The 25696-nt window shown below is 41.2% G+C and overlaps 1 protein-coding gene across 1 annotated transcript in view; it reads left to right on the forward strand.

The window, feature by feature from the left end:
- Nucleotides 1–479: 479 nt before the first annotated feature.
- The window catches only part of RAP2A (RAP2A, member of RAS oncogene family), a 40487-nt gene continuing 15270 nt past the window's right edge, over nucleotides 480–25696 (forward strand). Inside the window, exon 1 of the mRNA XM_049853093.1 lies at nucleotides 480–816. Within this exon, the coding sequence (XP_049709050.1) occupies nucleotides 503–816 (314 nt within the window). The 5' untranslated portion in view covers nucleotides 480–502. The remainder of the gene's footprint in view (nucleotides 817–25696) is intronic.

A 25696-nucleotide genomic window follows, 5' to 3' on the forward strand; every position in this document is an offset into this window, starting at 1 on the left:
GGTCGCCTAGACGACGAGGGCCGGGGCGGGGCCGCGAGGCCGCGAGGCCCCGCCCCGGCCGCCGAGCCCCGCCCCCGGCCGCGCCGCGGCTCGGGCTCGGGCTCGGGCTCGGGCTCGGGCTCGGGCGCGCGCTCCAGCGCCGAGGGGAGCGGCGGCGGCGGCGGCGGCGGGCGAGGAGCTGGGCGTGGAGGCGCGAGGGGCGGGGCGGCCAGGCGGGCGGGCGGGCGGCACTGCGGGCCCGCGGCTCGGGCGGCTCCGGCGGCTGCGCTCCCTGCGCTCCCTGCTCGCCCTCAGTGCGCCCGGCTCGGCCCATGCCCAGGGCCGCCGCTCCCTCCGCCGCCGCCGCCGCCGCCGCCGCCCGGGGGGCCGCCGCGGCCGTGCGGGTGGGGCGGCCGCGGGAGGCGGCGGGGCCGGCAGCCGGGGCAGGGTCCGGGGGCGCAGCGCGGCGGGCGTAGTCTATGTCGCGGGCGGCGGGGGCGGCGGCGGCGGCGGCGGAGGGACGATGCGCGAGTACAAAGTGGTGGTGCTGGGCTCGGGCGGCGTGGGCAAGTCCGCCCTGACCGTGCAGTTCGTCACCGGCACCTTCATCGAGAAGTACGACCCCACCATCGAGGACTTCTACCGCAAGGAGATCGAGGTGGACTCGTCGCCGTCGGTGCTGGAGATCCTGGACACGGCGGGCACCGAGCAGTTCGCCTCCATGCGGGACCTGTACATCAAGAACGGCCAGGGCTTCATCCTGGTCTACAGCCTGGTCAACCAGCAGAGCTTCCAGGACATCAAGCCCATGCGGGACCAGATCATCCGCGTGAAGCGGTGAGAGGCGCGGGCGCGGGGGCGCGGGCGGGCGGGCGGGCGGGCCGGCGGGGGCAGCCCCTTCCGGAGGGGCCCCGGGGGGCGGCCCGAGCCGGGCTTCAGGGCGGGACTGGGCGCGGCTGTCCCGGGGCCGCAGCCCCGGCGCGGGTCCGCCTTAGGGGCCGCTGGCCGGGGAGACGGCCCGCGCGCTCCTGCTGGTTCTGCAGCCCTCCCCACCCTCGTCGTCGTCATTTTCCGTCTCCAATTTGACCGCTTTGTTTCACAACTAATATCTGGCACCCCGTTAACCCACAGCACAGCTCTTTGTCTCTTGGCTCGTCTTAGGAGCGCTTGTACAGAACCCTAAAGGAAACAAAGTTTAAAACTTGCAGGGGATTAAAGGGGTGGGCAGGTTTATGTCGGGAAGAGGATAGTGGAAGTCTAGGCAAGACATTTTCAGATTGAACCGCCCCCGCCCCCTCCCCCCGAAAAGCTACCTTTGCAATATTGATGGCAAAAATTGCTCACACATGGACTGCGAAGATACCACATCAAGAGCAAAGAGACCTTTATCATCCCAGAAAAGATTTAATGGTGCAAATGCGTCTTACAGAAATCAGCTCTCTGATTTAGTGCGAAACTTTGAAGCCAGATTGTTATTTGAAGACAGCAGCTCAGTGGGGTTGCAGGAGTGTTAGCTTATAGGTGCACAGATAAGCCTTTTATTCATTAAAAGAAGCGTGGCTTAACTCTGGACGGAAATGCTTTTTTCTTCCATTTGGTTTTGTTTCCATCTAACCATCCCCCCCCCCCAAAAAAAGACGGAAGAGTCTTCAGATGTGTAAGTCGGGTATTAGCTGATAAAGTTACTACAAACGAGCTCTTTGCCGATATAAACTCTGTTCTAAAAAGTTATGGCTGGTAGCTTAAAGGACATGATGTCTGTTTTCTATTAAAGTTGACTGAGTATATTTTTCCCTATGATTTTGAGCGTTTGGCGTGTTAGTGTCCTGGTTCAGAGTTTCAGCAAGTTTCCCTAATTACTGTTGAATTACACATGTTTGTCTGGTTCTTACTGTGAGAGTCTCTGCAGATAACCTTATTGATGTAGTCTCATTTTCTTTTTCCTACCCCATTCCACCTGTAGCCATACATTTGAAGACAGACATTGAAAGATAGGTGCGAGTTTACCACAAGCACAATCACACCAGAAGGCAGCTTGAGTCTGCTGATCTTGAAAAAGCAAGGACCAAGCGCGGTGTACTCAGGGCATGCTCAAGAACTCTGTCAGCAGTGGGTTTTTAACGCAGTGTAGGAGCTTCAAGGGGAGGCCCTCTCCCCACCACCCTCCTTAACCAGATGACTGTGCACTTCAATAGCTAAGTGAAAGTTTTGTGTTATCCCTTCAGTTAAATTTCAAACTAGAATAAAGTCAATATTTTTATGGCCTTTGTTGCTGAGATCTGTGAGTCTGATAGCCTTTTATTTCTCCAGTCTCAGTATCTTCAAGTTGTTTATGGTTAACAGATGGGCAGTTTTGGTGTTGATAATGTATATGACATTGAAGGAACTACACCATTCAAAGGGAGCCCTGGTGGCATAGTGGTTAAGAGCTCAGCTGCTAACCTATAAAGGTAGGCAGTTTGAATCCACCAGCTCCTCCTTGGAAATCCTGTGGGGCAGTTCTTTTCTATATGTAGGATGACTGTGAGTGGAAATCGACTCGACAGCAGTGGGTACCATTCAGGGGACTCAAATGCTTAATTATACTTCACCACCCCACCCCCAACACCACGCAATTAAAATGAAAAAAATCTACGAGCAGAGCAGTCTAACACGTTGCCACATCTCAGCGTTTGACCAAACACATAAAATAATAATCTAAGTAAGTGCCCCAGCTGTCCCACCTTTCATGTCTTAACATGTCCATATAAAGGTGCATGCATACGTTATAAAGCCACATACCCAGAGCAAACCTCTTGGCCCGAGCCTAGGGGGCAAAATATGGTAGACAAGATATCATCGGATAGTATAATTTCTTATTTAGTGCTGATTATTTTTCTCAGTATGTAATGTTTTAGTCTAAAATTGGTGTCCTGGGACAACTTCTTGCACTGTGGCCCGTTGCGGGGGGAGGGTAAGGATAAATTTGACTTGCCTGCATGTCGCTGTACTCACTAGGTTCCCTTCTTGGTGTAAAAAGACCAGTGAGCAGCTAAAGTGGAGTTCATCCACTCTTCACTGGAATTCTACCATTTTCCCCATGAAGAACCACTGAGACTTTTATGTTCACATCATGTTTTTTTATACCCCTCCCTAACCTCATCATCTGGTTTCCCAGACCTTACCAAAAAAACCTTTGCAGTCAAGTCCATTCCGACTCTTAGCGACCCTGTAGATCAGAGTAGAACTGCCCCACAGGGTTCCAAGGAGCGGCTGGTGGAGTTGAACTGCCGACCTTTTGGTTAGCAGCCATAGCTCTTAATTACTGCACCTCCAAGGCTCCCCTGGCTTCCCAGCATATAGCATATTATACAAAAATTAAATTGAAAGAGAGAAAGGACTTGTGTCTGTTATCTATCTACAATACATAAAGCATATATTATACTGGAACAGGCGTTCACTGTGTTGGTTCTTCACCCCTCCTCCCACTTAAAGAGGATGAAACATGGTTTTCAAATAAGTGAATTTTCTACTCTTTGGGGAATAGATTTTTTAATTAACCAGTTACTGAACAAAATATTCAATAATTCTTCTCTCTCATCTGCCCGTTCTGTGCCAACTTGCTGTTTTATGTATTATGTATAGCAGTCAGTGGGGATATTCGATATCACCATAATGGCAGATGACCTAACTGAAGAGGAAAGAGACTTAATACCTTACCCAAGACCAGTCAGTGCTGGAGAGGAGATTTAAACCGAAGTCTGTGTGAATCCATGTACTCTCCTCTTTTCTTCTGTATCAGGCAGCCTTTCAGCTTCACCTTTATTGGCAAATTCAGTATCTAATTTTTGGTCTAGGGTAGTGTCATTCAGGAGAATGTAATACAAGCCACAAATGTAATTTAAAATTTTCTAGTAGCTGGTTTTTAAAAAAGTAAAATGTGAAATTAATGTTAATAATGTATTTTATTTAACCCACTATATCGAAAATATTCATGATAAATGGAGAAAAGAGGTTTTCAAGGATTTCATTTTACTTGGATCCACAATCAATGCCCATGGAAGCAGCAGTCAAGAAATCAAAGGACACGTTGCATTGGGCAAATCTGCTGCAAAAGACCTCTTTAATAAAGTGTTAAAAAGCAGAGATGTTACTTTGAGGACTAAGGTGTGCCTGACTCACGCTATGGAATTTTCAGTGGTCTCATACACATGCAAAAGCTGGACGATGAATAAGGAAGACCGAAGAAGAATTGACACCTTTGAATTATGGTGTCGGCAGGGAATACTGAATATACCACGGACTGCCAGAAGAACGAACAAATCTGTCTTGGAAGAAGTACAACCAGGATGCTCCTTTTAGAAGCGAAGATGGCGAGACTTTATCTTACATACTTTTGACATGTTCTCAGGAGGAACCAGTCCCTGGAGAAGGACATCATGCTTGGTAAAGTAGAGGGTCAGTGAAAAAGAGGAAGACCCTCAACCAGGTGGATTGACACAGTGGCTGGAACAATGGGCTCAAACATAGCAAGGATTGTAAGGATGGTGTAGGACCGGGCTGTGTTTCATTCTGTTGTATATAGGGTCACTGTGAGTCGGAACCAACTCTATGGCACTTAACAACTACATCCAAAATATTGTCACTTCAACATGGGATCAATATTAAAAATTATTAACGAGCTATATTCCTTTCTTTTTTTCGTAGTAAGTTTTTGAAATCCAGTATGTTTTCTACATTTATGGAACATTCAAGTTTAGCCTAGCCACATTTCAAGAGCTTAGTAGCCACATGTGGCCAGAGGCTACCATATTGGACAGTGCAGGTCTAAGGTGTATGTATTTTGGAGAAGTGCTTGCTTCTCTAAGCACCGGTCTCCTTTACTGTGAAATAGAGAATAACATGTGCCCCTCAGAATTTCTGTTAGGATTAAATGAAATGATGTATTTAGGGCACCCAGCCCAGTACCCGATGCAGAGAAATGGCTTGAAAAGTTCTAGCTGTCGCTTTTACTTTTACATTTTCTCTGTCAGTCTGAAAAGAATCGTTAATGGAAAGAGCCTTACCTCACAAAGTAACAAATATATACATAACACATGGCATGGTTCTGCATACTGTTATAGTTTCATGGTAAATTTCCTACACAAATACCATATCTACCTTGTTGCTTTTCTAACTGTTCTGTCTGCATCAGTTTTCGTTTGAAAGTCTACTCATATTTAAACTAAAATTTTTTTCCAAAAGTAGAATGCCTATAACTCTTTTTAATACCATACCCACTGCCCTTGAGTTAATTCCCACTCATAGCCACCCCATAGGGTTTTCGAGGCTGTAAATCTGCAGAAGCAGACTGCCACATCTTCATTCCATGGAGATGCCGGTGGTTTCAAACCCCCAACCTTTCCGTTAGGAGTTGAACACCTTAACCACTGTGCCACCGAGACTCCTTCTTTATATCCTACATCTGAAAAATATAAGTATGTAAGAAAACGGTAGGTATGGGCAGATGGAGAGAGAGACAAGATGGAAAAGTCAAAATAGAAGCAAAGGAGGCCCTAGGGTGGATTCATTCATCCTTCTTTGGGAGTTTAGGTTGTAAAGACAGGAACTAAGAGGAAAGTTGGATAAAATAAGTTACCCTTGAAAATTCTTTCAATCAATTATGGTGTATGTGGTTTTAGGAAACCTTGGTGGTGTAGTGGTTGAGTGCTACAGCTGCTAACGAAGAGGTCAGCAGTTCGAATCCTCCAGGCGCTCCTTGGAAACTCTGTGGTGCAGTGGTCGCTATGAGTTGGAATTGACTTGACAGCAGTGGGTTTGGTTTTTGGGTTTATGTGGTTTTATGTAAACAAATTTCTTGGAAATACATACAGATGTATGATACATGCATTAGAGTGTGCTGTATGTCATTTCCTAGATCACATGTAGAAATTACATTAATAAGCGTATTGCTACCAGAAAACTTTAGCAAATACAAATATCCCAACTTTGTTGCTTCTCCTCTTGACTGCACCATCTAGAGACATTTTAGCAGTTTCCCACCCTCTTCTTCCATATGTATCTACTAATTAATTACCTCACTTTTTGTAAAGGATGGCTAGAAAGTCAACGTCACCGCTTGCCTGGTGGTCTGAATATTTCTCACTCAGTGGTTAGTCATGTAATCTTTCAAATTATGGGCGGTTTCTTGCCAGAGGATTTATCAGTAGCCAGGGACAGCTGATGTCTTTTATATGTGTGCTGTGGAATAACTCATGGCTATTTAAATTACTTTTACTTCTCTCTTTTAAAGGGTAAGTATTGCTATAATATGACTCCTCTGAGTATAGATTTTATTGATATAATTGTCAACGGATCTAACAAAACAAAACACCTGGATGTATAGATCACAGGCTGGGATGCCAAAAAGTAAACAGAAGTTTCCCTTGAAGGAAAAAACTGGGGGCAATGAAAAGGGACTCATGGCTGTGAGGCGCTGTAGCTTGGAGACCCAGTTTTGGACTATAAGTTTGGAGGTACCAAACTGGGGAAGGAGGTGTTCGTGGAGGAAAGAATGCTAGCGGAGCTCTGGAAGCTTCATTTACTTGGGACCAAAAAAAAAAAAATTGATGTATTTCCCTTGGTTTGGGCTCTACAGCACCCATCTGTCTTGGGTCAAAGACCTATGTGGGGCAATTAGCAATTTACCTCTGTTTTAAAGCAGAGCTTATGGTTACTCCATGTGAGGGGCAAAAGCACACACAAGCAGTTGGATCACTTGAGAACGATCACTTAAGTGGTACAGAAATAATAATAATAATAAAATCAACCACTCTTTTCCCATTCTCTTTCCCAAATCTTAAAATGTCCCATATATGTACATAATTGAAACCAAAGCTTCCTAGCTTGGTATTCAGCTTGTAAGGAGCCCTGATGGCACAGTGGTTAAGCGCTCAGCCGCTAACCAGCAGGTTGACAGTTGGAACTGACCATCTGCTCCATGCAAGAAAGATATGGTAGTCTGCTTCCGTAAAGATTTATAGCCTCAGGAACCCTATGGGGCAGTTCTACTCCTGTCATATAGGATCGCTGTGAGTCAGAATTGACTTGATGGCAGTGGGACTTTTGTCATGTAGCTTGTATTATGTTTTATTCTTTTGTCTTACTCCTTTGTTTTTAAATGCTCCTTGTGGCCCACTAAATTGATCTCATGACAGATCTTTTGAAAACTGCTATCCTAGAACATCTTACTCGAAGAAAAATGCATGGAATTATCTTTTTAATATTTTGAAACAACTTTTATCTTCTGTCTCCTGCTTTTCCAGTTTCTACCACTGCTGTGTAAGATTATTACAGTGAAATACTTCCCACCGTGAGTCAGTAAATGCTATACGTCTACTACAAAGAAGGATGATGATGTTGGGTCTTGGCAGAGTTCTGTCATGTGATCTCCAGCGTCATTTCTGTCACCAAGGCCATATTTTCCAACTGCTAATCCTTCTTTGTTTCCTACTTTTGCATTTCAGTCACCGGTAATTATGGTTGCATCTTGATTGCATGTTTGATCAATTTCAGACTGCAGAAGTTGGTAAAAATCTTCAGTTTCTTCATCTTTGGCCTTAGTGGTTGGTGCGTAAATTTGAATAATAGTCTCATTAACTGATCTTCCTTGTAAGCTATCAATGACAGCGTTGTACTTCAGGATAGACCTTGAAATGTTCTTTTTGACAGTGGACGTAATACCATTCCTCTTCACTTCGTCATTCCCAACGTGGTAGACCATATGATTGTCTGACTCAGTAGGACCAATACCAGTCCATTTCAGCTCACCAGTGCCTAGGATATTGATCTTTATGTGTTCTATTTCATTCTCGATGACTTCTGATAATTCTTGATTCACTTTGTGCATTCCACACTAATTGCTAATGGATGCTTACAGCTGTTTTTTCTCATTTTATGGTGTACCACATCAGCACATGAAGGTCCTGAAAGTTTTACTCCATCTACATCATTAAGGTCCACGCTACTTTGAGGAGGCAGCTCTTCCCCAGTTGTATTTTGAGTGTCTCCAACCTTAGGGGATCATCTTCCCCCACTATATCAGACAGCGTTCTGCTGCTGTCCATAAGGTTTTCACTGGCCAGCCTTTTTCGGAAGTAGATCGTCAAGTCCTTCTACCTAGTCTGTCTTAGTCTGGAAGCTCTACTGAAACTGTCCGCTATTGGTGACCCTGGTGGTATTTGAAATACTGGTGGCGTAGCTTCCAGCATCACAGCAACACTCAAGCCACCACAGTAAGACAAACTGTCAGGTAAGTGATGGACAAAGAAAGATAGCATTTAGTTACTGAACAAAAAGATACATAAAGTCTATCTTTTGAGGAACCATTTATTATTTGTTGTGAATAGTAAAAATGTAAAGGCATGTTTCTCATGTAATTTTATTTCTTCTAATAAAGCAGGGTATCTCCTGCCTTGTGAAAACTTAGAACCCGGGCTTCGATCTGGCTCATTCTGGTTTGCACCCCTGCTGAGAATTTACATCTCTAACAGGTTCCTAGGTGATGCTGATGCTGCTGGTTGGGGACCAGTTCTGAGAACCTCTAGTAGACAGAGGTTCTGAAAACTTACTAGACGTGAGAATCACCCGCAGGTTCTGATTCAGAGTACCTGGGGCGGAAACACAAATTCTCAGCAGGGCTTAGAACCGAAACAAACGGGTTTGACGCCCTGCTTAGAAGAGAGAAGTGGGGGTAGTAGTACTCACACTAGAATGCATGATTGCAGGGTTTATTCACTATTACCACAGGTTCCTGTACGGATTTGAGAGACGAATCTTTAAAAGAGATTTGCTACATCTGTCCGGACTGCATTGATTTAATTCTCTCCTGAGACAGTAAAATAGGTGAAGATGACCGTAATTATAACCCAAAACCAAAAAACCCGTTGCCGTTGAGTCAGTTCTGACTAACAGGGACCCTATAGGACAGAGTAGAACTGCCCCATAGAGTTTCCAAGGAGCAGATGGCGGATTATGAACTGCCGACCTTTTGGTGAGCACCCAAGCTCCACCAGGGTTTCGACCATAATTATGGATATCTTAAAATCACTCAGTAGAGTTATTCAGGATTAACATTGCAAACTTAAAACGTTTAGGAGTGTCACTTCTCATGCTTTCCTGGGAGGATCCATTTAAAAATTAGTAATTCAAATGTGTAAATTATACATTAAATGAATAACTCAGTACATACTAGTGTTTTCTTGGTCTCTAGCTCTCTGTAAAAGAAATCTTAGCATGAGTTTCTCCATTTTTTGATGTGGAGTTTTTTTCTAAATTCTGAATACACCTAGAGATGATTTAAAGTATACAAGGGGATGCGCGTAGGTTATATGCAAATATTACGCCATTTTATATAAGGGACTGGAGCGTCTGTGCCTTTTGGTATCTGCAGGGGGTCTTGGAACTAACGCCCTGGATACTGAGGGACGATGATACATATAATTTAAATATTAAAAAAAAAAAACACTTTAAGAAGTCAGGCACATAATGAGCATTTGTTGAATAACGTTTTTCTTAAGTTGATAACCATACACCTTTTTATGAATACTAAAAACCATTCAAAGGTAAACTAGTCATTGTGGCTAGCTATAATAAGTGTTGGCAAAGCTTTTTAATAAGTCAGTTCTGGAAAAAGTTTTATCTGTCTTTTTATAAAAGTCTTATCATTTGTCAACATCAAATAATGTGGTTTGAGCCACCTCATTTGCATAACATTGCCCTGGGTGTTATGCAGAATAAGTACAAGATACTATCTTTGTTCTTCTGGTATGCTAAAATGTACTATAAATGAATATATATTTAACAGACTGAATTAATTACACACCTTTACATTCACATACATTTTTTAAATGATTTTTATTGTGCTTTAAGTGAAAGTTTACGAAATCAAGTCAGTCTCTCACACAAAAACCCATATATACCTTGCTACACACTCCCAGTTACTCTCCCCCTAATGAGACAGCCTGCTCTCTCTCTCCAGTCTCTCTTTTCGTGTCCATTTCGCCAGCTTCTAACCCCCTCCACCCTCTCATCTCTCCTCCAGGCAGGAGATGCCAACATAGTCTCAAGTGTCCACCTGATCCAAGAGGCTCACTCCTCACCAGCATTCCTCTCCAGCCCATTGTCCACTCCAATCCATGTCTGAAGAGTTGGCTTTGGGAATGGTTCCTGTCCTGGGCCAACAGAAGGTCTGGGGGCCATGACCACTGGGGTCCTTCTAGTCTCAGTCAGTCCGTTAAGTCTGGTCTTATGAGAATTTGGCGTCTGCATCCCACTGCTCTTCTGCTCCCTCAGGGTCATATACGTTTTTAAAATAATTTGATCTGTAAGTTTCAGAAATGTTTTCCACCAAAAACATTGCTTTTACTAGACCACCTTTTCCAAGGAACTTCTAATGAATTCTGACTCATTATAGAAGGCCAGAAATTTGTCAATAAGACTGATGAAAACATTTATATATTTATTTTGGTGTATTTAGTGCATTTTGATCCTTCCTGAAAATAATCTTATTTGCTGTTTGTACTTGGTTTGAGGAAAAGTTACTACTTTATAAAGCATTAGAAAAGTGAACTGGCTTATGGTATGCTGAGGGAAAACAGAATTGGTTAGCTAGTGCCCAAGGAAGATAGTGGAGGACTAGCTAAAAATAAAAGCTTGCGATCAGGGATAGTCTAATGTAGATTAAGAAATGAAGAATAAATTTTATTTTGCCATACATATATATATATATATATGTAATTACATTTAACAAAACTAAAATATCCAGTTGTAATATATAGGCACTCCTCTCTTATTGACGTCATCAGATTCCAAAGACCAGGTTGTTAGGTGAAAATCGGCATCATGCGAAAATGGAGGATGACGATAGCAGATTACCAAATGGAAGATGACTACATCATTATATAACTGCCAACCCACTGAGAATCATGGCCCAGCCAAGTTGACACAAACATCACAGCCAGCATCACTCACACCTTGCACCTCAGCATTTGTATGTGCTAATGTGCAAAATAGCCAGATGGTAGATTTTTTACTCACCATAAAGGCAAAATGTAGGATAAAGGTGTAGTTGGTAAGTGAGGAGTAGGTATATATAAAACTGTACTATCCAGAATTTGATTGTCCCCTCCTTTCAGTGTCCCACGTGAACTCAGACTATTTTCTTTTTCTGCTTTGTGAACCAACACTCCACACAAATTTTGGTCATTGACAGTGTTAGTATAATGAAGAACTGTATGCCCATCTTTAAGGGAAGTAGTTACGTGTATACATATGTATATATGTGTATGTATGTGTGTGTGTATATATATGGAACTCTGGTAGCACAGTGGTTAAGAGCTCAGCTCCTAAACGAAAGGTCGGTAGTTCAAATCCACCAGCTATTCCTTAGAAACCGTATGGGACAGCTCTACTGTGTCCTGTAGGGTCGCTATAAGTGGGAATCAACTTGATGGTAATAGATTTGATTTTTTTATATACACATATGTACTTAACATAAATACAAGCTAACTGGAAAGTAAGGCTTTTTTTGAAGAGCAGGAGGTGAGAAAAGAATTTCTCAACGGTTAATCCAGTTTATGCATGATACTGCCGACACAGAAAACTTCTTCCGGTGATCTGGCATCAGGAGCAGTAATGTTTGCGTAAACCCTGTCTCTGTTCTTGCTCTCAAATGCTGTCAGCCCATTTTGGAGTGCTGTTACCTTTGCCGAGGAAGGATGTAAATTGAACTTTCATCTCAGTACAGGTAGTTGCTGCCTGGGGTGCTGGGCCGGAAGATCCCTCCTGCTGAGAGTGGGCGCAACAGGAAGAACATTGGTTCACTGACAGCATTTACCCTGAGAGGGACAGACAGGTGCTGTGTTTTTACCATCCCTGCTAACTGAGCCCTGTTGGAGCCGTGGTTAGAGCTCAGCTGCTAACCAAAAGGTCGGCAGTTCAAATCCACTGGCCACTCCCTGGAAACCTTGTCCTGTAGGGTCAACTGTGAATAGAAATTGCCTTGATAATACTAACAAATCAGTACGTTAATGATGGTAGGGCGGTGTCAGAGTTACATACATTTTAAAAGGCTACTCTTTTTTTTTTGTTTTATCGTATGGTTTAAGTGAAAGTTTAAAAATCAAGCCAGTCTCTCATACAAAAACTTAAACACACCTTGCCATGTACCCCTAGGTGCTCTCCCCTAATGAGACAGCACACTCCTCCTCTCCACCCTGTATTCCCGGTGTCCATTCAGCCAGCTCCTGTCCCCGTCTGCCTTCTCATCTCGCCTCCAGACAGGAGCTGCCCACATAGTCTTGTTCGTCTGCTTGAGCCAAGAAGCTCACTCTTCAAAGGCTACTGTTGATGACAGAATGTGTTTATTCCTAAAGCCACCCTAAGCATCATCTCTTCTGGTTTGTTGAGAGAAATACTTCTCCTTTTATGGAGGCAGGGACTCTGGGGGAAAGAGGTTTATTTCATTGCTCCTATCAGCATATCCAACTAAAATAATTAGTCCTGAAGTTTTTTTTGTAGGTAAATGCTGATTGTCTTCTAACAATTACCTAAATATTTTCCTTCTTTGAATAAGTACCACTATTTTTGTTGATACCCTTTTCTCCAAAGGTGGTAGTATATCTATTTCAGACAGTTAAAGTTTCTGTCTTTTGTTCCGGCATATTTATTCGTAATGCCCCTTTTCTATCTTGAATGGCTCAGAGGTTAAGAGCTTGGCCACTAACCAAAAGGTCAGCACTTTGAATCCACCAGGTGCCCCTTGGAAACCCTCTGTGGAAGTTCTACTCTGTCCTAGGGTCGCTAGGAGTCAGAATCGACTCAACAGTAACGGGTTTGGTTCCATCTTGAAGGTGTCTCAGTTTACAAATTATTTGATCATTCTAGACTCCTATCTCAGATTTCCTGTTTTTAGAATCACGACAATTTGGATCCCGCTTTTTATGCTTTTGTGACAGCTAGTCTCTACAGTCTCTTTCTTGGACTTGACCAGCACCCTCTTGTTCTACATCTGTTAATTCGAGAAAACAGACTCTTCTCAAATGGGCATTTTGTGCATTTAGCAGTGAGTACTTCACAGGATGACCTCTTTCTTAGTGAGTGTGCTGGACTAAAGATGGCGGCGGATCCCTTGACACTGCCTATTGAGGGGCAGCGTCTGCTTCCCCTCCCTTGAGTCTGGGCTGGCCTGTAACAGCTTCGACCAACAGAGTACAGTAGAAGTGACTCTGTGCCAGTTCTTTGATCCTAGCCGTTGGCATACCACCACCATGTAAAAGCAGTGTTTTAAGATGAGTATTGTGCAAGTGGCTTATGGGATAAAATGGCGATGTGAGGGATTGGAAGTGGGACCAGTTAGGAGACTGCTGCAGTAGCTTGGGTATGCGTTATTTTGGAAAGTAAGGGGTTTTTGTAGTGGGAATGAAAACGTAGGGACAGATTTTCTCACATCGGATAATTCTAGCTCTACTCATCCCCTGTAATCACCACTATACTAGACCTGTTGTTAGAGCTTCTCACCCCATGCCTAATAACTGGTAGAGACTATGGGAGGCTTTTTACCTACCACCCACTCTCCCTTGCCCCCACAGTGATTTCTTCTGTCTGTTTTGGACTTCTTTCACGTCAGCATTAGCTTGATCCCTGTCAGACTATCTGTTCTTCAGCACTCTGCATTGGCTGCTGTTGGATGTCAAAATCTCAGTCATTAATGATTAACTTCCAGCTCCTTCCTTCATTATGTACATGTTTTATTTTACCTTTTCCATCTGTCACCTGTTACTTCTAGTTCAAATGAAAAGATCTTTTTAGTAGCCAGCACCAATCAATCTTAGGGCAGGTGAACCCACCAGTTATAACACATTGCATGTAATCTATGTGTTCCTCTTCTGAATTTATTGCTGGAGAGAAGAATACTAACACTGTTGGTCTGATAATCTGGAAGCTATATTACAGAGATTAAAAAAAAAAAAATTTTTGTTTGGTGCTATTTGCATCTGTATGTTATCAAGAGGGACCAAACCCTTGGATAAGATAAAGTAGAGGGTCAGAAGAAAAGAGGAAGACCCTCAATTGGATGGATCGACACAGTGGTTGCAACATACGGCTCAAACATAACCTGCTATTTTGGGGATGGCACAGGTCTGGGCAGCATTTCTTTCTGTTTTACATGGGATCGCTGTGAGTTGGAACCAACTCAACAGCACATAACGACAACATTCGCATTTAGTGAGTTGGAAATGAGAAATAGTTTATCCCAGGATAAATACTCTCCTGTTCATAATTTAAAAGTTCCTAAAAATTACAGCTCTTACAGCTCTGAAACACCTTAGAATCGTCTCTGTTTAGTGATAGCGTTGAAAAATAGTTGTGGTTGAGCTTTGTTAACGTTGTACCTGGTACATATGACTTCTTCGTTCATAAAGATTTTTACCAAAGATTCCGAAATGAAGGGATGCTGAGACAATATATCTTGTAGTTTAATCCAGGTACAAATTTAGATAATTCAAATAATTTGCATATTCCGAGCCACTGGCTATATTTAGCCTTTGCAAGTACAATAATTGGACCTGTTTTTTAATGTGTAGATATCACATTTCTATGCTTACAAAGATAAAATGAATGTTCTGCATCTGAACACCTTTGTATCTTTGATAGAGGAAGGCAGTGTGTTCTTCATGTATGTGCACAAGCTTGAATCTCTCTTGCCTTTTCAATTATATAAGAACCATGCTTTGTTGACAGACTTTAAAATGATATATTTTTTATTTGGTGACTAAATGTATATGAAAACCCATATTGAAATATAGCTACACATTAAAGTATCAAAAACATGAAAAAATGCTTTCCTCTACTTATTTTGAATATTGTGCTTTACATATATTAAAGAATCAACTGGTTTGTTTAGATAATTTTTGCGTTTTGTCTCTAAATGACAAGGCTTTAGGCTTCTGTGAGCACTTACAAATAACACATTGCTGGAATGAATAATCCCATGAAAAGCTACATTAAGTGTAGTCATCTTTATAGATACCTAAAGTACTGAGTCATCTTGTTGTGCTTGGTATGGGTTGTGGTGAGAGGGATGCCAGTTATGGGTCTCAAAGTCACGTTGTTGTTGTTAGGTGCCGTTGAGTTGGTTCCAACTCATAGGAATGCTATGCAAAACGGAACAAAACACTACCAGATCCTGTCATCCTCGCAGTCGTTGCTATGTTTGAGCCCATAGCTGCAGCCACTGTGTCAGTCCATCTTGTTGAAGGTCTTCCTCTTTTTCACTGACCCTCTACTTTGCAAAGCATGAAGTCCTTCTCCAGGGACTGGTCCCTCCTGATAACATGTCCAAAGTACTCAGATGAAGTCTCAGTATCCTAGCTTCTAAGGAGCATTCTGGCTGTACTTGCTGCAAGACAGATTTGTTTGTTCTTCTGGAACTCCATGGCATGTTCAGTATTATTAACCAGCATCATAATTCAAAGGCATCAGTTCTTTGGTTTTCTTATTTATTGTCCCGCTTTCACACGCATATGAGACGATTGAAAATACCATGGCTTTTTCAGGCCCACTGTAGTCCCCGAAGTGACATCTTTGCTTTTTAATACTTTAAAGAGGTCTTTTGCTGCAGATTGGCCCACTCTAATATGTCTTTTGAGTTCTTGATTGCTGCTTCCATGGATGTTGATTGTAGATCCAAGTAAAATGAAACCCTTGACAACATCAGTATTTTCTCCATTTGCCATGATGTTACCTATTGGTCCAGTTGTGAGGATTTTTGTTTTCTTTATGTTGAGGTGCAATCCATACTGAAGGCTGTGGTCTTTGATCTTCATCAGTAAGTGCTTCGAGTCCTCTTCACTTCAGCAAGCAAGTTTGTGCTGTCTGCATAACAGGTTGTGAATGAGCCTTCCTCCAGTCCTGATGCCCCATTCTTCATAAAGTTGAGTTTCTTGAATTATTTGCTCAGGGTATAGATAGAATAAGTATGGTAAAAGAATACAACCCTGATGCACACCTTTCCTAATTTAAACCATGCAATATCCCCTTGTTGTGTTGGAACAACTGCTTCTTGATCCATGTACAGGTTCCATATGAGCAATATTAAGTGTTCTGGAATTGCCGTTCTTCACAGTGTTAGCCATAATTTGTTACGATTCACACAGTCAAATGCCTTTGCATAGTCGATAAAACACAGGTAAACATCTTCTGGAATTCTCTGCTTTCCGCCTGGATCCATCTAACATCAGCAGTGATGTCCCTCATTCCATTTCCTCTTTTGAATCCAGTTTGAACTTCTGGGAGTTCCCTGTCGATACGCTGCTGCCACTGCTTTGGAATTATCTTCAGAATAATTTTACTTGTGCATGATATTAATGATATTGGTTGATAATTTCTGCATTCTGTTGAATCACCTTTCTTTGAAATGGGCATCAAAATGGATCTCTTCCAGTCGGTTGGCCAGGTAGTTCTCTTCCAAATTTCTTAGCATAGATAAGTGAATGCTACTAGCATTGCATCCATTTTTTTTTTTAATAATTTCTTTTGAGCTTTAAGTGAACGTTTACAAATCAGTCTGTCACGTATAAGCTTATATACACCTTACTCCTCACTCCCACTTACTCTCCCCCTAATGAGTCAGCCCTTCCAGTCTCTCCTTTCGTGACATTTTTGCCAGTTTCCAACCCTCTCTACCCTCGCATCCCCCCTCAAGACAGGAGATGCCAACACAGTCTCAAGTGTCCACCTGATACAAGTAGCTCACTCTTCATCAGCATCTCTCTCCAACCCATTGTCCAGTCCCTTCTATGTCTGATGAGTTGTCTTCCGGAATGGTTCCTGTCCTGGGCCAACAGAAGGTTTGGGGACCATGACCGCTGGGATTCCTCTAGTCTCAGTCAGACCATTAAGTCTGGTCTTTTCATGAGAATTTGGGGTCTGCATCCCACTGATCTCCTGCTCCCTCAGGGGTTCTGTGTTGTGTTCCCTGTCAGGGCAGTCATCGGTTGTGGCCGGGCACCATCTAGTTCTTCTGGTCTCAGGATGATGTAGGTCTCTGATTCCTGTGGCCCTTTCTGTCTCTTGGGCTCATAGTTATTGTGTGAACTTGGTGTTCTTCATTCTCCTTTGATCCAGGTGGGTTGAGACCAATTGTGCATCCATTTTTTGAAACATCTCTACTGGTAAAAAAAAGGTGGGTTGAGACCAATTGTGCATCCATTTTTTGAAACATCTCTACTGGTAGTCTGTTAATTTCAGGAGACTTGTTTTTCACCAGTACCTTCAGTGCAGCTTGGAGTTCTTCCTTCAGTACCATCAGTTCTTGATCATATGCTACCTCCTGAAGTGGTTGAACATTGAACAGTTCTTAGTACAGTGATTTTGTGTATTCCTTTCATCTTTTGATGCTCCTGCGTCATTCAATATTTTGTCCATAGAATATTTCAGTAAAAGCAAGACTCAAACTCAAAACCAAACTCACTGCCGTCGAGTCGATTCCGACTCATAGCGACCCTATAGGACAGAGTAGAGCTGCCCGATGGAGTTTCCAAGGAGCGCCTGGTGGATTCGAACTGCCGACCTCTTGAAACTAGGCTTGAATATTTTCTTCACATGCTGAGCATGTTCTTCCCTTTTGTTTTTTTAACTCCAGCGTTTGCACATATTATTATGATACTTTGTCTTCTCGAGCTGCCCTTTGAAATTTTCTGTTCAGCTCTTTGACTTCATCATTTCTTCTATTTGCTTTAGCTACTCTCGGTTCAAGAGCAGGTTTCGGAGTCTCTTTTGGCATCCCTTTTGGTCTCTTCTTTGAGTCAGAATCGATGCCATGGCAATGGGTTTTTCTTTCCTGTGTCTTTAGTAACCTTTTGCTTTCTTCACATATGATGTTCCTGATATCATCCTATAACCCATCTGGTCTTAGGTCGTTAGCGTTGAGTGCATCAAACCTTAGATGGTCTCTTAAATCAAGTGAGATATACTCAGAGTTGGACTTTGGCTCTCCTGGACTTGTCTTAATTTTCTTCAGCTTCAACTTGGGCTTGCATATGAGTGGTTGATGTTCTGTTCCTCACTTGGCCCCTGGCCTTGTTCTGATTGATGATATTGAACTTCTCCATTGTCTCTTTCCACAAATGTAGTCGACTTAAAACCAAAACCAAAGCAAACCCGTTGCCATAGAGTTGATTCTGACTCATATCAACCCCATGGGACAGAGTAGAACTGCCCCATAGGTTTTGCAAGGAGCATCTGGTGAATTCAAACTGCCGACCTTTTGGTTAGCATCTGAGCTCTTAACCACTGTGCAACCAGGGCTACCTAGGCAATTTGATTCCTGTGTATTTCATCTGGCGAGGTCTACGTGTATGGTCATCGTTTATGTTGTTGAAAAAAGTTGTTTGCAATGAAGAAGTTGATCTGGCAAAATTCTGTCATGCGATCTCCAGCATCATGTCTATCACCAAGGACATATTTTCCAACTACTGATCCTTCTTTGTTTCCAGCTTTCACATTCCAATTACCAGTAATTATGAATGCGTCTTGATTACATGTTAGGTCAATCTGAGACTGCGGAAATTGGTAGTAATCTTCAATTTCTTCATCTTTGGCCTTAGCAGTTGGTGCATAAATTTGAATAATAGTCACATTAACTGGTCTTCCTTTTAGGCGTATGGGTATTTTGCTATCGCTGACAGTATTAGATCTTGAAATGTTCTTTTTGACAATGAATACAGTGTTGTTGCTCTTCAATATGTCATTCCTGGCAGAGCAGACCATGTGATTTTTCCAATTGAAGATGCCCAGTATCAGTCCATTTCAGCTAACTCCTAGGATATGTATCTTCAGTGTTCCATTTTATTTTTGACAACTTCCAATTTTCCAAGATTCATGCTTCGTACATTCCACATTCTGATTATTAATGAATATCTGCGGCTGTTTCTTCTCATTTTTAGGCACAGTCATAGTGAAGAAAATTTCATATTTATTTCCAGTAGCATGTACTTTACTGTTAGTATTCTTGTACTTTCAATTTTTAGCCAGTAGTCCATTTTGGATATAAATTAAACAACATAGGTCTGGAATAGGAATCCGAAGCTGAATAGTAGTGTTCAAGTGTATAATAAATGGATCGACTTAATCGTATTCACAGTTAAACACAATAATCGACATACGGACACACTCAGTTTGTTTCGTAGGTTGTTTTACTGTTCCTTTCCCTGTACGGTTGTTATGAGTCAGAATCAACTCGACAGCACACAACAACAACATTCCTATTTTAATGAGAAAATAAGTTACATAATTATCTTACTGATTTTTTTTCTTTCAACTAATTTTTTATGGAGGTATAACTTTCATGTAATAAAGTGCACAAATATTAAGTATACAGCTGGATGCATACACTCATGTAACCAAATCCCAGGTGAAGATGGATACAAGACAGTTCAAATAACACAGCAAGCACCATTCTCAGAGATCACCATAGATTAGTGTTGCTTGTTATTGAACTTCTGGCCTTTATCAATCAACAGCCTCCTTGAGAGATATATCCATGTTGTATGTGGTTGTCATGGTATGCCATCGAGTCAATCCCAACTCACAGCAACCCTATTAGGACAGAATAGTACTACCCCTTCGGGTTTCCTAAGCTGTAATATTTACAAGAGAAGGTCACCAAGTGGTTGGTGGCTTCTAACCTGTGACTTTCAGTTGACGGCTGAGCACTTAACCAGTGCACCATCAGGGCTCCTTGTTAGGTGTAGCAGTAGTAATTCTTTTTCAGTGATGTGCGGTATTTCCCTTGTGTGAATATACCACGATTTCATTATCTATTCAACTGCTTAATGGCATTGAATAGTTTCTAGTGTGGGGCTCCATTCATTCTAGTACCTATCCTTTGGCAAATATATATACACTTTTCTCTTGGTGCACACCTAGAGGTAGGGTTACTAGGTCCTAAATTATGCGTATTCAGTGTTAGTAGACACTGCCAAATGGTTTTCTAGACTAGTTATATCAGTTTACACTCCCACCAGCCGGAGTTTAAGTTGCCGCACATTCCGACCAACACATAGTATTGTCAGTCTTTCTAATTTTAGCTATTTTGATAGGATTCTAGTGATAGTGCATTGTGATTTTAATTTTTCTTTTCATGATGTGTAATGATGTTGAGCAGTCTTGGTGACGCAGTGGTTAAGAGCTCGACGGCTAAGCAAAAGGTCGGCAGTTAGAATCCATGAGCTTTCCTTGGAAATCCTATGGGGCAGTTCTCCTCTGTCCTAGAGGTTGCTATGAGTTGGAATTGAGTTAATGACAATGGTTTTCTTTTTTTTTAATGGCTAATGATATTGAACATATTTTCATGTGACCTTTAGTGAATGTCTGTTTATGTCTTTTGTCCATTTTCTATTTGGATTGTTTGTTTGCTTTTACTGATTAATTTTGTGAGTTCTTATAGATACTAGATACTTGGCCTTTGTTGGATATGTAGTTTGCAGATATTTTCTACCAGTCTGTAGCTTCTGTTTTCATCCTTTTAACAGGATCTTTCACAGAGCAAAAGTTTTAAATTTTGATGAAATCTTTCATCAGCATTTTCTTTTATGAATCATCCTTTTGGTGTCAAGTCTAAGAACTCTGCCTGACCCTAGATTCAGAAAGTTTTCTCTGGAAGTGTTAGAGTTTTGCAAAACATTTAAGTCCATGATCCATTTTGAGTTAATTTTTACATAAGGCATGAAGTTAGGTCAAGGTTTGCTTCTTTTGCCTATGAATGTTGTCATAGTCAGGATTCTCTAGAGAAACAGGACCTGTGAAGTATATATATAGAGAGAGAGAGAGAGAAGTTGATTCAGGGGATTGACCTACATGGTTGTGGGAGCTGGCAAGTCCAAAACCAGTAGGTCAGGCAGCAGGTTGGAGACTTCTGCAGGCCTTTGTCCCAAGATCCGTAGGTCAGACGACAACAGAAAGAGTCCAGAGTGGAGAGAGAGCAAGCTCTGCCAATATATTTATTTATAGTCTGGAGGCAAACCACACCTTAAGGAATTCCCCTTTCAACTGATTGATTATATTATATTACATTGCCTTATGAAAAGTGATTAAATTGCATTGCATTAGATTACATGATGGAACAGCAGCTAGCCTACTGTTTGGACAAACCACTGGGAAGCGCAGCCTAGCCAAGTTGACACTTAAAATTAACCATCTCAGATGTCCGGTTGCTCCAGCTTTTGTTAAAAAGGCTGTTCTTCTTCCATTGAATTACTTTTTTACCTTTGTCGATGATCAGTTGTACATACTTGCACGGGTTTATTTCTGGGTTTCCTATTCTGTTTCAGTGAACTATGTTTATCCCTCAGCCAACACCACAGTCTTGCTGTAGCTATATAGTAAGTCTTGAAATTAGTAGACATATTTCCCCCTACTTTATTCATCTTTTTAAAAATTACCTTTCAATGTAAATTTTAGAAAAATCTTGTCTGTATCTACAAAAAAATCTTCCTAGGATTTTGATAGGAATTGTCTTAAACCTGTATGTCAGTTTGGGGAGAATTGACATCTTTACTATGCTGAGTCTTCCAGTTCATGAACATGATGTGTCTCCTCATTTATTTAGATTTTCTCTGATTTCTTTCATTAGAATTTTGCTCTTTTCGGTCAGCATACAAGTCCTGTCCATGCTTTTTTTGGACTTACGCCTAAGTATTTCTCTTTTTTTTTTGAGCAGTTGTAAATGGTATAAAACCAAAAACCAAACCTACTGCCATTGAGTCGATTCTGACTCATAGCAACCACTATAGGACAGAATAGAACTGCCCCATAGGGTTTCCAAGGAGCGTCTGGTGAATTCAAACTGCCGACCTTTTGGTTAGCAGCCATAGCTCTTAACCGTTACACCACCATGGTTTCCGTAAATGGTGTAGTGTTTTTAATTTCACTGTTCGTGTGTTCGTTGTTAATATATGGAAATACAATTGACTTTTGTATGTTTATCCTGTATCTTGTTACCTTGCTGAACTCCGTAATTAGCTCAAGGAGGGCTTTTGGTTTGTTTGGTTTGGGAGGTTCCTTGGAATTTTCTAAGTAAACAATCATGTCATCTGTAAATAGAGACAGTTTTATTTCTTTCTGATCTGTGTGCTTTATATTTCCTTTTCTTGCCTTATTGAACTGGCTAGAACTCCCAGTACTAGGTTGAACAAGACTGATGACAGCAGACATCCTTGCCTTGTTTCTGATCTTGGGGGGGAAGTAATTCACTCTTTCCCCAGTAAGTATGACATCAGCTATAGGGTTTTGTAGATATTCTTTATCAAGTTGCAGAAGTTTCCCTCTGTTCCTATTTTTCTGAGAGTTTTTATCATGAATGAGTGTTGAGTTTTGTCAAATGCTTTTTCTGATTGATATGATCATGAAACTTTACTTTTTTAGCTTATTAATATGGTTACATTGTTTGATTTTCAAACATTGAACCAGCCTTGCGTCCGTGGAATAAATCCTACTTAGTCATGGTGTGTAATATCTTTTCTGTATTGCTGAATACTATTTGCTATTGCTAAAATTTTATTAAGGATTTTTGCATCTGTAGTCATGAGAGAGACTCATTTGTAGTTTTTTTTTTTTTTTTTGTGTGCTGTCACTGTCTAGTTTTGGTATCAGGTAATACTGTCTTTATAAAATGAACTGGGAAGTGTTCCATCCTTTTCTAGTTTCTAGAAGAGAATGTGCAAAATTGGTGTTAATTCTTTAAATGTCTGACAGAACTTTCCAGTGAAACAATCTGGGCCCGGAGATTTATTTGGGCCCGGAGATTTATTTGGGGGATTTTTTTTCTAATTACAACTTCAAATATATAATTAGTAGTTACAGGGCTATTCAAATAATTTATTTCGTATTGGATGAGTTATGATAGTTTGTACTTTTGGAGGAATGGGGTGAGGTACCTTCCATTGCCTTAGGAATAATTGGGCAGTGTTTATTTTTTTCTAGAACCAAGCCAGGGCAATAATAGCTTTTAACCTACCCTTACCTCCCCTGAAACACCAATATTTTCTAAATTTTGTTTTTTAAATTGGAACTCTTAGCCTGAAAAGAACATAATACTGAAAAAACCGTATGGATAAATATAATACCATAGTTACTTTCTCTTTCTTAGGAGGGGCTAACAAGAAGAGGGGGAGAGTGTTAGTGATTTTTATTTTTATTTACCAGTAAATATTTGAGGTTGCTTGTTGATTGGTGTGATGTTTCTTTGAGACTTTTAAAGACATGATGAAAGTAATTGTTCTGAAAGATCTAAAAAAAATTTACAGTATTGAATAATTATTCACAAACCCCTAGAAATAAACAAAATGTCCAACTATTTTTGAAAAATTTGAAGGCTAAAATCCATTCTTCTTCTATTAGGAGAAATTTGAGAAAACGTGGAAAGACCTTCCACAAGTAAAAATCTGAGTGGCAAATGATTTTTATCTTACACAGTAAAAGAAAAGTTGTGTCTGCAAACAGTGTACATTTTTAAAAGGCTCCCATGTAATCAGTAAGGGGTACGTGAAGATCTAGAATGATGTTAAGGTAAACGTGAAGTGAATTAACCTGGTTAGGATATTGGAAAAATTAAATTTTTATAGATCATTCACCTGATAAGCCTAATAAGGAAAAGGAAGTAGCAACTACTACAGGAAAATAATTATTTTATAAATTTAAGAGGAGATTGTTTTTATTGTCTGTTAATAACTCCATGGTTTACTAAAAGTTTCTTTGTAAGTAGTAGTATTTTAGGTAACAAAATAATTTTTAAAACATGATCATGGCGCAAAAAATAGAAATTGAAGAAAACCAGTGATGATAAATACTTTGTCTTTGATTTTGTGTTAGAAACAGATGGTAATAAAAGTTACATGGTGGTTCCCCTTGGGGTGTTACACTTAGTCAAGAGTTAAAACTAGTAAGTATACTTCTACAATGAATAGTCCCAGAACCCAGTGCCGTCGAGTCGATTCCGAATAGTACACCTATGAATTATTTCTTTTATCAAAACCCCTGCTTAATGTGTCTCCTTCAGTCAGTCCATTATCATGTCTTTGTTGGTACTGCCTCCAGAATGTATCTTAAATCCTCTTTCTTTCCACTGTCTGTGCTGACACCCCAGTTTAAGTCACCATTGTCACAGTTGAGTCTTGTCTGGAACACTGCAGTCATCTCCTGTCTTCCTGCTGCTGCTGTTGTGTCCCTAAAGTCCATTTTCTGTATACTAGCCGCGCTAATGTCTTAATACATACGCTGTGTAATTTCCCTACATAAAGACCTTCAGTGGCTTTCTCCTGCTCTCACTTAAGCCAGTGAGGCCATTTATCATCTAGGTATCCAGGTCCTTCTTCAGTTTGCTCTCATGCTGCACACCCTCTTGCCCTTCAGGCTCTAGCCTTGCTGCCCTCTTTTGTTCCCACTACCTGTCTTTTGGAAACCCTGCTGGCACAGTGGTTAAGAGCTATAGCTGCTAACCAGAAGGTCAGCAGTTTGAATCCACCAGGCGCTCCTTGGAAACCCTGTTTCGCAGTTCTACTCTGTCCTATAGGTTTGCTATTAGTCGGAATCGACTCGACAGCAATGGGTTTGGTATTTTTTGTTTGTTCACATTTGCTGTTTTTTTTCTGTTGGAAATGTTCCCTCCTTAGTTTTTCCCATGGCAGACTCAACTCTAAACCTTTGAGCCTCTGCTCAGATCTCATCTTGAAGAGGCCTTTAATCACCTCATCCAAAATTGGCCTACCCAAGTTACTGTGTACTGGTCAATGTTTATTTTCTTTGTAGGAACTATCACAGTTTGTAATTATCTTTTTGTTTATTGTTTCCTCTACTTGAATATAAGCTCTAAGAGCTTTGTTCGTCTTGTATCCCCAGTCCCTAGCACAACGCCTAGTAGATACTCAAGAAATAAATGAAGGAGCACCCAGAAACCAGTGGCTCCATTTATGGCCTGTACAGGGTGACACCATCAGAGGGTCTGACACCAAAATGACTGCCTATAAAAATATCCCTGTAGTAGTTATAACAACAAGAACATTTTTTGTAAACACAGTTTATATGTATCAATGTATCTGTAAGGTTAAAACTCTATGCTGATTTACTTTTTGAACCTTCTACTGCTGTCTGGTCAGAGCTGTCATTACCCAACTACCGTGACGTTTCAAATTACGTGGTTTCACCTGTACACACCACAAGCAGGTGCTGTTAGTGTTTTTATAGCCGCTAATTTTGTCAAATTTTCTGGGGTTTTAGCCACAACAAGTGATGATTAGTATTTGTAAGCCTATATCAATAACTATTTGAGAATGAAGTAGTAATTAAAGGAAACAAAGAAGCGAGATATGGGAATTAGTACAAAAAACATGACTAAGGATTCTGTATGGTCTTGTTTGGGAGGAGGTCCATGGGGGAGGAGGGTAGCACCATGAGTTACCACACTGGGTGACACCAACCCTAGTGACGCCGCTGCTAGGAACACCAGATTCTTAGTAACGTAAAATGTACATGTGAGTTCAGACAGACAAACAATCTGCTAGATGAAGGGAAATTTTTAAAGAGTTGTAATTTGATCTAATTTTGAATAGTAGTTAGAATCTGATTGGCGGGGACCACTGTACCGCTAAGAAGAATAACCTGAACATGAAAACAGGATTTGAAACAGAAGGTTTTCTCTGTA

Source organism: Elephas maximus, chromosome 14 (assembly GCF_024166365.1).
Source record: "Elephas maximus indicus isolate mEleMax1 chromosome 14, mEleMax1 primary haplotype, whole genome shotgun sequence".
Lineage (NCBI taxonomy): Eukaryota > Metazoa > Chordata > Mammalia > Proboscidea > Elephantidae > Elephas > Elephas maximus.